General features: G+C 34.8%; 1 protein-coding gene across 1 annotated transcript in view; it reads right to left on the bottom strand.

The window, feature by feature from the left end:
* Positions 1 to 13060, bottom strand: part of LOC135970466 (protein eyes shut homolog) — a 118896-nt gene that overhangs the window by 15721 nt on the left and 90115 nt on the right. Inside the window, exons 5-6 of the mRNA XM_065543108.1 lie at positions 4215 to 4386; positions 3198 to 3276 (exon numbers count right to left, since the gene is read on the bottom strand). Coding sequence (XP_065399180.1) covers positions 3198 to 3276; positions 4215 to 4386 — 251 coding nt within the window. The remainder of the gene's footprint in view (positions 1 to 3197; positions 3277 to 4214; positions 4387 to 13060) is intronic.

The following is a 13060-nucleotide window of genomic DNA, read 5'->3' as shown; positions in this document are numbered from 1 at the left end:
CCGTCTGCAAGGTGAGGAGCAACGAAGCCAGTCCGAGTCCCAAAACCTCAAAAGTAGGGAAGCTGATAGAGCAGCCTTCCATCTGTGGCTGAAGGCCCGAAAGCCCCTGACAAACCATTGGTGGAAGTCCAAGGGTTCAAAAGCTGAAGAACTCGAAGTCAAATGTTTGAGGGCAGGAAGCATCCAGCATGGGAGAAAAACGGAGGCTGGAAGACTCAGCCAGTCTAGTTCTTCCACATTCTTCTGCCTGCTTTATTCTAGCCTAGCTGGCAGCTGATTAGATTGTGCCCACTCAAATTGAGGGTGGGTCTATCTTTCCAAGTTCACTGACTCAAATATTAATCTCCTTTGGCAACACTCTCACAGACACACTCAGGAATAATACTTTGCATCCTTCTGTCCAATGAAGTTGACACTCAATATTAACCATCACAGCAATTTTGCTTGTGTTGCCCATCCAGCCCTAATATAAACTATATTTTTTCCACTCCTAAGGAACTTCACATATAACACCTTGCCCTATGTTGACTCGAGTGCACTTTTCAGTTAGTACTGCCTATCTTTCTCCATTTCTCTTGCGTCTTTAGCCTTGAAAAACAGTTCATGAATCTCCTTCAGAGTGTGTTATCTAAGCATTGTACCACAGAGAAAGTTAAAAGAAATAGGTCAGCTAGTAAGTAAGATAGAGAGATACAGCACTAGAGAGAAAGAGATGTAGATCATTTTCCATGTGGAGCTGGTGAGGTAGGAAGTATATCTAATGATTATTATATCTCAATTTCTTATAGACATTCAATATCTAAGATTCACAGAGTGAGCAAAATTACATGTAGAGTACACTTAATGCATTGGTGAAACATGACAAGATTTTTAAAAAATTATTAAGCTATAATAATTATTCTAGATGGTACTAGTACAAATGAGATAAAAAGTCAAGAAACAGAATAGTCCAAAAACTAACCCATATATAGAAATCTACTATATGAAAAGCGAAGCATCCCAAATCAAGAATTAAGAGACCCTTTGATAAAATTTCTTGGAAAAAATCATTATGCTTAAAAGAAACCATTAAGTTAGATTTCTAGTTTTTATCAATCATAATGTATTCACTATGAGTTAAAGCACTAAAAGCATCATGAATTCTATAATTGTAGTTAATGAGAATATAAAAATATATTTAAGGTATTACAGTGTGAAGGATTTCTTTGGAGAGTGACAAAGCCCATTTAGGAAGGAAAAGTAAAGACAAATATGAAAATCTCACAATTCGTAAGCTGTATAAAGTAAGGGTGTCCAGACTCTGTAAAAGATTTGCATTTTTTTCAGAACCTAGTAGATTTTATCTATAATTTAAACTAATATATACAAATCAAAAAGTAAAGGGCAAGTAAGCAAAAAGAAAAAGGGCTATAAGTAGGCAAGACACAAAGAACTACAAATGACAAATAATAGTATAGAAAGGTGTTCAATCTTGATAGTAACCTAGGAAAATGTAAATTAAAATAATGACAAACTGCATTTTCCTCATGAAGTTAGTCAACACTTTGTAACAAGTGATTTCATTTAATAGGATATAGGTAAGCTGGTGTGCTCGTACTCTCATCAGGTAAACATGGTCTTCAATGTTTATTTGGAATACTTTATAGCTATTAAAAAAGAATGAATCAAGACTCTTTGCATTTTAATGGAATGACTCCTAACATATACTTCTAAGACAAAAATATCACTGAGTATAATGAGTTTGCTCTTATGCTAAAATAACAATATTAGGAAAAAATCTAGAAGCATTTAGGTAGAATTTTAACAATTGCTCTCATAATATTGGCTGTGTATGTATGTATGTATATGCATACATACATACATATGTCAAAAATGTCTATTTACTGATATTTTAATTCAAAACAAAGAATATGATATTTGTACTATCAAGAAATATGGTGTTAGAGATTACTTCAGGCAATATTTGTGGTAATGCAAACAGGATGTATGGTTCATTCATTCTCTACCAGGGAATTTATTTATTACATTTCCTTTTCCGCATCAAGAATGGCTTTCACAATCCAGAACAAAATAAACACAATATCAACAGATAATTATGCTTTTTAAAACTGTGTCAGAAAATGTGCTAATTGTTTTACATGCATTATCTCATTTAATTCTTGCAATAACCTGAGGTAGTTACTGTGATTACTTTTATTGAATAGTCAAAACATAATTTCAAAATAAATGTAATTTGAGAACACACAGTAGGTAAGTAGCAATACAGAGTTTCAATCCTGGTTCTCATTTAACTACTCCATCACCCGTCTCTGAAAGGGCCACTTACTGAATAGCTACTGTGTTTCATGAGCATTCTCACACATGATCCTGTGATGTCAGAACTAGTATAGCTATGCTTTACTGACTAGGGAGAGAGACACAAAGAATATAATAAAATATCCATGGTTTCACAATGACAAAAGCTTTTAGTTTGTATGCATCCTCCCTTTACTATGTTATTGTCAATCAAAAATGATTTGGAAGAACTCCCAAGGATTCCAAAAGGCTCACAAGATTCTCATCTACCAAGAACGGTCACAATCTTCAGTCAACCAACATTTCTCAGCAAATGATGCATCCCATATAAAATACCATATGTCAATCACACCACATGAGACTCCTGAAGATTGAAAGACATATCCTGAGAATATTAAAGGTGTTGCCCACTTCTTGATATATACATCCAGTATTTGTTGTGATATCTACATTAATTGAATCCTATGTCATTCCTACATATCCACAGATACCTTGTGATATCTACATTAATTGAATCCTATGTCATTCCTACATATCCACAGATACCTCTGTCTCCTAAGACCAGAGAGGACGAGGCAGATGGTAAAATTTAAGCCATCTGAGCAACTGTTGATAATGGATACTTCAAGGATTTAGTTTGGTGGGGCAGTCGGCAGGAGGGAAGGGAATTGTGGAATTTTGTAACAACAAAAGACAAAGAAGGAAAAGGTGGAAAAAAAAAAAAAAAGCCATGATTTGTAGTTTTGTTTGGAGCAGCCAAAGAATAACACAGAGGAAAGATGAGAGAACAGTAAAATCATCAACTGTGGGAGAAATGACTTCGAAATCTACAGCAAGCAATTTGATTTTTCTTTTAAATTAAAATTTTTGTCATATAGCTTTAATAAAATTATAAGACTTACATTAATTTTGATCTTACATTGTATGCTAGTCCCATCTGCATCACATGAACATGGATATTCATTAATAGGTTCTGTGCACCTGAAACACATAATTAGAATTAAATTTTCAAATAAGTAGATGTTAAAGCATAACTTCAAGGGAGTTTCACCATTTAAACTTTTCTTTCCTAGTTCAGGTGAAAAAAAGCACTCCCATGAGCAATACAAAGCAGAGTTTATTCCTGGGTTTCTTATCCTTGAAGGTGACTGGACTGAAAAAATGGATCAATTTTCATTTTTGCCATTTTCCCCATGGCAATGAAAAGAATGAACAGTTTTAAAAGATAAAAAGTATGTCTAGGGCTTATGTGAGAAACTGAAGTTAGCTATGGCCAGGCTGCATTGCAATGAGCTGCCAACCTTCTTTCTCCCTTCCCTGCTTACAAAGTAGGTGGCAGAATTAGAAAAGAAAAGTAACGCAGAAGCAAGCAGCATGGTGCATCTGTGATATATTCTTCTTTGCCACCTGCATCTCCTAGAAATACCTTCACTCTAGATGTGTATTAACCAATATTTTATCCATGATCAGAGGAGTTATTACACAGATTCATAGAGTCATAAAATACTTTTCATACACATAGGGATGAAAGAACCAGTTTATTTAGGAACATTTTAAATACTAAGTGTGTGGTATTATCTCTCCATAGAGCAAATAATAGAATGTCTCATCATCTTACCTGCTAGTTCTATTACCATGAGCAGTTACCTTTAAGTATATTAAAGTCTAATTAATCCACATTTATAGAAAATTACTTTATGCTAATGAACAGAAATAAAAGAAGGGCAGAGATAATGTATCAGTACATTGCATTAGCTAAAACTGGCAGCATCTGTCATATTAAACGTACTTAGCTCTTGTTTTATGAAACAGCATAATTAAAATTATCTTTATCAACTTTCCCTTGACAATAAGCCTTAAATATTGTGAGTTAAATATATTTTCATAAAGCTAATAATAAAAAAAATAAAAATAGCTACCTTCCATGTAGACAAGGATTTGAAAGGCAATCATTTGCATTTGTTTCACAGTGTGTTCCAAAAAACCCACTCTTGCAGTCACAGGTATAATGGTTGATGCCGTCAATACAAACTCCATCATGAAGACAGGGCTCTGATAGGCATTCATCAAGATTTATTTCACAATTGATACCTATGTGGGAACAGACAAAGCAAAACATGAAACCATTTAAATACAAAACTCAAAAGTTTGTTCATTATGGTAAACATCTCCAAGAAACAAAGACCTCTCTCTATAATGATAACTTGATATTCGGTAGCAAAATAAAACATTTTCCAAGGTTGAATATATTTAGGTCTGTGAACATCCAGATTAATAATTTAATGTGAATGACAAAAACAAAGCACAAGCTTAATATACTGAGGAGATTGTTTTTATTGTAATGTTTGTTGAGAATATTAGTGAAGTAATGAATTATATCAAGTTGTCACTGTGAATACTAATTCATAATTTTTTTTGTAATGGTGTTTGAGAGTCAAACATTTATTACCTATAAGAATTAAGAATGAGTTTGAAGTTTTCTAAATTTGGCTTTAGTGAATCCATTAATGGGCTCTCTGAGATTTCTAAATGAAATCTAAGTTTGGCTACATACTTGGGATTTTCAAAGGCCAAGTAGTGAATATTTTTAAGCACCTACCAGGAACCACTTCTATGCTCAACTAGAGGTACCAAACCAAAAAATAAACTTCCTGTTAACCCAAAAACGTTGTTAAGCAGGCAATAATTTACAGATAGAAAACATCCAGATAATAACATAAGCAGAGCTTAATAGAAAGCAAGATTGTGTTTCGTATGTTTGAAATATCTGGAAAGAGCACAGAACCATTGTAGAATTGTTAGAATAATTTATTTGCCCATTATATCCATTACTAGCAAGCATCTACTAATAAAAACTAGCATTGATTGAGCACTTATTGGTGTGCCCTGCCCTTAAGGCTTCCTGCACATTATCTTAGCTAATGCTTATCAAACCGATAAGCAGATCTCATTAACCTTAACTCACTGGTGAGTATTCAGAGTGTAAGTAAAACTTCCAGGCCACACAGGCCATAACAGCAAACAAGAATTTAAATCATGTTTCCTCTGACTTGTGCTTCTGATCATTACTTTAAATTACCTACCCTGCAGCTACTCTGATATGTGCATAAGTTGCTATGCTGAGTAATGCCGTAGATACCAATTGGAAAACATGGTTCTTGTAGCCAGTACATAATACCTAGTTGTAAAAAAAGATAAGTAATAAGCTTCTTATGATGAAGAAGACAATGAAAATAGCTGACATGTGGGGCTCTTACTATGTGCCAGGTATGCTAATTTCAGAGGTTCATGACACAGTTTTATTTCCCACTCACTCTCTATTATTAGAGTGAGTTACCGATCCTCTTTACATTATCTTCACTCTGAGACCAATGTTAATGAATCATACTCTATCTGGGATATTGACATCTGTGTTTAAGAGGAAAAAAGACACTTCTCTTTCATGTTGGGCTTGGTCATATGACATAAAATGTAAGTGACTCTTAAGTCTTTCACCTACAAATCAAGTTATACGACTAAGTCCAACAGAAATGGAATGGGAAAGAATGTTTCTCCCCCAGGAAAGGGCAGATATTTGTAACAATAAAATTTAGTACAAGCATAATCAATCAAGTTTCCCACTTGTAAATTGGTACATCATAGGTTTATTGGGTTGATAGAGTATAGGCATGCACCAAAAACAACATAGCCAAGGTCTGATACATGTTTAACATTTTATTACTTTCAGGTTCTTGATTAAAATATCACAACCTCATTATATTTAATTAGTGATTTGGACAGTTCCAAAGACACCACCATACCAATTAGGAAGATAAGTGAAAAGTCTCTGTATCGCTATGTAGAGTGTTGGCAGAGTCAGTGCTGAAATTTTCAGTTAAAAAAAGATAGATGGTCAATTTATAACAAAAGTGTGGGGGCAGAGACAGAAAGTGTTAAAAGAGTTTGGGACAGGATGCATCCAGCAATGTTGGGAGATGAGGAGATTTGACAAAAGACACTCCACTCTGTTGAAATGTTCTCTCCATAAAAGGCAAACATGTCTCAATTTAGCTAGAGATAGCATCATCAAGATTATATCAGGATCTTTTTTTCCTAATGTTTTATTCATTAATTAAAATTGTGGTTATAATTTGACTTTCTAAGTAGCCTCCAAAGAGGATAAGAATGGAATAACTAGCCAATGTGAACATTTTGGTCTCTATAAACCATTCTCATTTTTAACATTATAGTCCTTCAGAATCATACATATCAAAGTCCCCTTTACCTTTCTAACTACATCTTATTTTAACCTCACCCTTGACTAGTCTACTTTACTTACATTGACCTCCTTATGTTTTCTCAAAAGTTTTGGGCATGCTATTCTTATAAGACCTTTGTACGTTTATTCCCTTCCCAAGAAATCTCTTCCAAATATTTCACAGTCTACATCTTCTTCAGGTTTTTACTCAAATGTCACTATCTCAATGAGGACTATTCAACCACATGATACAAAATTGCATTCTCGTCTTAATCCACAATTGCCATTATCCTGCTTTATGTTTTCCTCCTATAACAAATAATCTCCTTCTAGCATTCCATAAGATTTATTCATATTATTTTTCATTTTGTCTGTCTTTCTCCATGATAAGCTTAGCTTCGTAAAGGCATAGATTTTGTCTGTCTCATTCAAACCGCATACATTCAAATATTTGTTAAAAAATAAATCCTTGTCGTATACGTGTGTTTGGGTTTATATGTGCATGTTTTTGTATTTTGTTTTACAGATTTCTGTTGTTTTCTCAGAAATCCCAGCCTCTTCTCAACCATGAACAAAGCAGTTCTTGAGAATCTGGGGAAACTGTTAGTCCTTGCAAAAGTGAGAGTCAGAATCCAATGAGGTGATGGTGATGCCTCTGAGGCGCATAACGAAAAGAGTGTCTGTGCAGCCAACGGTAAATATTTAATGGGACCCCTGCTTTTTCCCACCTTCCAACAAAGACATGTTCATGTGTAAAAAAAGACACACAGTTGTGGAGGGTCTTGGACTTTGGTTCACAATGATCTCCCACAAATAATTACCAACCTATCCAAACTCTAAGTTATTTATCTGTAAACTATGAATAAAAATATCTCTACTGTAGCATAGTAGAGAGATGTTCATAAGTATGCATATATATAAAACAATACATATGCTACTTTATTATTACAACAATATTGTTTATTTTCATAGGATAACAATGCTTTGACATAGCACATCTAAAAAAAATAGTATTTATTAGACATGATCAAAGCCTTGGCTGAAGTGTCAGTCTCAGTTTTTTGCCTACATTGCCTTATATACCAGGTATTTCTTACTGGTCATTAATTTATCTAATGCATATGTATGTGTTAGTCACAGTTCTAGACTCCTTGCATAGTTCCCTTGACCTGGCATTCATCACTGCCACCTCCATCACAGCATAGCAGATGATTTTCACAAAATCTAATGATTTCATCATGGACTTCATTTGACAAAAGAAGAGCCATGATACATTTTTTTCTTTTTTTTTTTATTTTGTTATGTCTAACATATTGTTCTTTCCACCTACCCGCCTGCCTGCTTTGGAGCTACAACAATAGTTTATGTTTGAAATAATTTTCAGTTTGTGGTTCTAAAGTTTTTGATTCATTCATAACGCAGGCAATTCCTTTTTTAAGCAGAGTGGAAGGTTACCTGTGATATTTGAGGTTTTTTCTATGATCCCACTTATGCAAAAATCCTCTTTACTAGTCCGCCTCAACATCTGCCTCCAGAGTGAATATTTTCACATTGGAAATTACACAATCCTTTTAGAATCAAGCCATTTAAGTTCATAAACTGACAGGTTTGATCAGCAAAATATTTTCATGCATCAACAATATTATAATAGAAATTATATATATTCCTATATATATATGATTACACACACACACACACACACACACAGAGATATATATATCTGTCAATCAGCTGTCTTTTTTCAGACTGTGTTTTTGTTTTTCTTACTTTCTCTTCATTCCCTTTTTACCCAACTTCTTCCCATTGGTCAGTGTTACATGTTCAGACAAGTTTTTCAAAATCACTTTCCTGATTCTTATTTTTTTTCATTTCACATATGAGAACCTTGAAACATACTTTATGAACTCTCCATCGCCCCCAGAAATAAATATAGTCTCCCTCGCCTAAAACCAAATTCTCTGTTCCAATCTTTCCTTTCTTGTTGCTGCTCTGACTGATATTATCAGCTACTCTCATCTCCTGGTTTATAAACCTGATTGAATAATACAATCAACTGTGGAGTTTTTAAAAATACAAAATACAAAATCTGAATCGCTGAGAAACAGGACTGAAAAGCTATATTTTTTAAAATCTCTCTAGATGATGGTAAATCATAGCTAAGGACCGCTGCTTTTTTATCAAACTGGCTTAAAATTAAACATTCTCTATATTTTCTCATATCCATGTTAGCTCCTGATAGTTCTGCCCAAAATGTCATTTCCACATCTCTGTTTGCAATCTGTTTTTTTGTTTGAGGTCCTACAAAATTCTAGTTAATTTTAATATTCCTTTCCATGTCTCCCAATGCATATCAGCTAATATCATTTATCAGAGTCTCCTTGGAGTTTATTTATTTGAATTATTGTCTTATCTTCAAAACTTTATTACTAGTTATTTGAGCACAGGGATCATACCTATTTACTTTTATTTCATGAAAATGCCAAATACAAAACTTTTCATGTAGTAAATGATCAAAATAGTCTGCTTAACTACTACTGAATACATCCAAATTGTGATAATATTTTGAAAATGACTAAAATTTACATAATGGCATGATATTTACAAAGGACATAATCAAGTTAATGCAGGCATATGATAATTGCATAATTTAGGGACTTAAGAATCAATGACTTTAAAAATTCAAATTCATATTTCTAAACATTTTGAATTACAAAATTTAAAAATATCATAAGAGCTCCAAAAGCAAAATGAAGTTTTGTAAAGGTTTCTTACTTTGAACAATATTTAAATTAAAAACAAACAATTTTAACTGTCATATAAAAGATTTCCAGATAGGCAGTCCAGCAAATGCTATTCTATGAGAAATAATCTAAGCAAACATGCAACCTTAGTGTTTAAAGGTATATCAATCAAAAATTATGAGATGTGCAAAAAAATCCAGAAACAACAAAAAGTGGATGGAGTAAGAATAAAGCTGACAGAGAGATTAAAATGATCAGAGAAGGAATTTAAAATATCTATTTAAAACATGACTGATATGTTAAAAATATATCATAAAAGGTGGACAGATAACTGAATCAATAAGGAATATCAAAAGAGATGAAAACTATAAAAATATTCAAATTTAAATGCTGGGAAAATTAATTTAATGAGCTTATCAGTGGACTGGACATAGGAAAGAACCAATGAACTTGAAGATAAGGAAGTATAAATTAAGCCAAAGGAAACCATTGGAGGTGAAAAGATTAAGAAAACAGAAAAGAGCTTCTAAGAGATGTAGAATAATATTGAAGGTTCTAACTGACTTGCAACTGGAATCCCTAAAGTAAAAGGGAGAGATAGTATAATAGGATAAATATTTAAAGAGATAATGGACATGAATTTTACTAAATTAATGGAACTCTGTAGCAGTTTCAGACAGTGTACAAGCTATTTTGCTGTTTGGCCCACATATCTTAGAAGCCTAGTCTATGGTATTAAAGATATATGTAGTGGAAAATATGATGCATACTATTTATAGTAGTGCCAGAGGAAGAATCATAGACCGAGACTCTGGACCAAAACTAAGACATATATAGCAGATAATTATCCTGAAATTGAGAAATTGTTTCTGGCATAAGTCTGGGTAAGTGGTTAAGATGAAACATCTGACCATGAGACATCAAGTATCCATAAGTACAGGACTTCCAATGCATTTGGCAAGACCAGTAGCAATCTACAGTAGGTAGAACATCAGGAATTGTGTATGAGTATGCCAGAGATCACAGATAGTTGCACTCTTAAGTTACGTACTTCTGTCACAAAAGAAGCTCATCCTAAGTTCATACTATTTTTGTATGGGCCCTCCCTGGTGGCCATCTGAAGGAAAAATAACAAGTCTGAGCTTGGTTCATAGATGGGTTGACTTGGTATATGGGTATAAACTGGAAACGGACTGCTGCTTCCTTAAAGCCTTATTAAGAGGTTGCCCAAGAAGATAAAGCAAAAGGGAAATCCTTCTGATGGGCAGATCTTCAGTCATGTGACGTGGTCATAATCTTTGGGTAGAAATAGCCTAAGATAAGAATATGTATGGAGTTTTAGGTAGTGGCAAATGACATGGCTGGCCTGGAAGGTAAAATATGACACTATCTGGGTCAGGGAAATTTGAGAAAGAGGCATATATTGGACTAATAGGAGTGGGTATGAAGTGTGAAGGTCTCTGCAATGCATGTTAATGAAGAAGAGGCATTAAATAACCATACAGAAAGAACTCAGCCAGAACTCAACATCTGTCCTTCTCTGGCATCAGCCACCACAATAGTGGTACAACAGGCATGAACAGAGTAGCTTGAGTGGCAAATATGGAGGCCTGTACATGGACCCAATACATGGGCTCCTATGTCCCAAGACTTAGTTAGCTACTGCTTCCCTCAGATATCCAATCTTCCAGGAACAGAGACCACAGCCACTACACACTTAATGGTCAGCCTTTCTTGTTTCTCTGTCAATAGGTGTTTGGCCAGCATTACTACTCAAGGGCTTATGTAATGTTGTTCCATCAATATGAGAGCTCTCATAACATCTCATTGGACCAAGGAAGCTACTTTACAGCAAAACATGGTAGCAATCAGATAACGATGGATCTGTTGGTTTTATGATGTAGCACACCAACCAAAACCTACTAGGTGTAACTGAGATGTCAGTTTGGAGATGAGATATTTTGGGGATGGAATACCATCTTATAGAATGCAGTATGCATTCTACATCAATAATCTTTATATGATGCTTTATTCCCAATAGGTATAATATATGGAATTGGGAACCGGGGGGTAAAAGTAAGTGGATCATGTGACATCCTTCTTTGTGAACAATTGGGAAATTTGTGCTTTGCGTTCCTGAAAACATAGGCTCTAGTAATCTAGAGGCACTGATTACCAGGGGAGAGATCCTTGTGCTAGAGAATACCACTAGAATTCCTTTTTGAAATGTATGGCTGTTGCAGGCTCTTTGTGCTAAGAAACTATCAGTCAAGGAAAAAAGTTTCTTATTATGATAGGGACTGAAATGTTTGTGATCCCTCCAAATTCACATGTTGAAATCCTAATCCCTAAAGTGATTAGGTCATAAGGGCACAGGCCTCATCAATGGAATTAGTGCCCTTATAAAATAGGCCTGGGGAAACTTCCACCATGTGAGGACATGGCTAGAAGGCAAAATCTATGTACCAGAAAATGACCTTCACTGGACACCAAATCTGTTGCCGCCTTGATCTTGGACTTCTCAGCCTCTAGACCTATATGAAATAAATTTCTGTTACTTATAAGTTACCCAGTCTACGGGATTTTGTGATAGAAGCTCAAATGGACTAAGGTACAGGGGTAAGTGCTGCTGATAATGCAGAGGGGGGAAGTAGGATGCTGTTATAAAGTAGGGACAAGGATAAAAATATGTGGCAGTAAGGTGATCTACTGAGCAGTCTTCATTGTCATTCATGAACAAACAAAAAAGTCACAGCCTTACTAGGAGATCAACTCTCAGGCATGAGTTTCTAGATTAATTCACCAGGTAATCCAGTAGGCCAGCATATTTTCTATCCAAAGATGAGGGTAACATAATTTGCACAGGAGAGGAGAAAGAGAAGTATCAGAAGCTTAGTACCAAGACCAACTTTGGTGAAAGAAATTGGAGTTCTTCCCAGTAATCCCTGAAAGTGATCTTGTCCATTTACCTAGGAAGAGGCAAATTAGAATTTTGTGTATCTGTTTTCAGATTAAGTGTACTTATTTTAGAAAGCAGGCAGATCTGAGCAGCACAAAGCGTTGACTAGAGTAGATAAAGTAATGAGCATTCCACGTCCCCATTCACAACAGCAGCAACAGAACCTCCTACCAAGTTCAGAGTGAAAATTTTCCCCAGGAATTGAATATCGCAGGGCCAAAGGGGTCTGCCTTGCCCAAGTTTAGGCCTCCCCTCTGCTGTGCAATGAGTGAAGGTGACTCAGTATGGATCAATAAGGGGCCATCCCCATTTCATAATTCCTGGAGGGATCAACTGAGGCTTCTGTTGTAACGACAACTTAGCTCACCATCTTCCTTTCCCAGTCCTACTTCTCTTTCCCCTCACAGGCATTACTGTTGAAAGTAGTCACCGATAACTCACCTACATGTAAAGTTCAGTCTCTTTCTTAGGAAGCCTAACATATGAAAAAGTTCCTTTTCCATAGGAACACTTTTAAAATATTTTCTGTCAAAAAACTTAAAGAAAAAAATATTGAAAGTGTATGAAGTAGTTACTAGGAAAATGTATATCATTAATAAAAATATTGGCAGTACATATCAAGTACTGGATTAAACCAGCACAGATTTGGCATTTGATTAACCATCATTTGCTAATATTCCCATTGTTTGGAAATAATTTATTAGAATATTATATCTGTTTGCAAAGGCTCTCCAAGGAACTTTTATTCACGCTTTATTTTCCTGTCTGTAAATATCCCAGGTTTGGATAGAGGCTTTTAAAATTCATTACAGTAGTCCTTAAAGGTTT

The sequence above is a fragment of the Macaca fascicularis genome, chromosome 4, assembly GCF_037993035.2.
Source record: "Macaca fascicularis isolate 582-1 chromosome 4, T2T-MFA8v1.1".
Lineage (NCBI taxonomy): Eukaryota > Metazoa > Chordata > Mammalia > Primates > Cercopithecidae > Macaca > Macaca fascicularis.
This window is presented reverse-complemented; position numbering and strand designations above follow the sequence as displayed.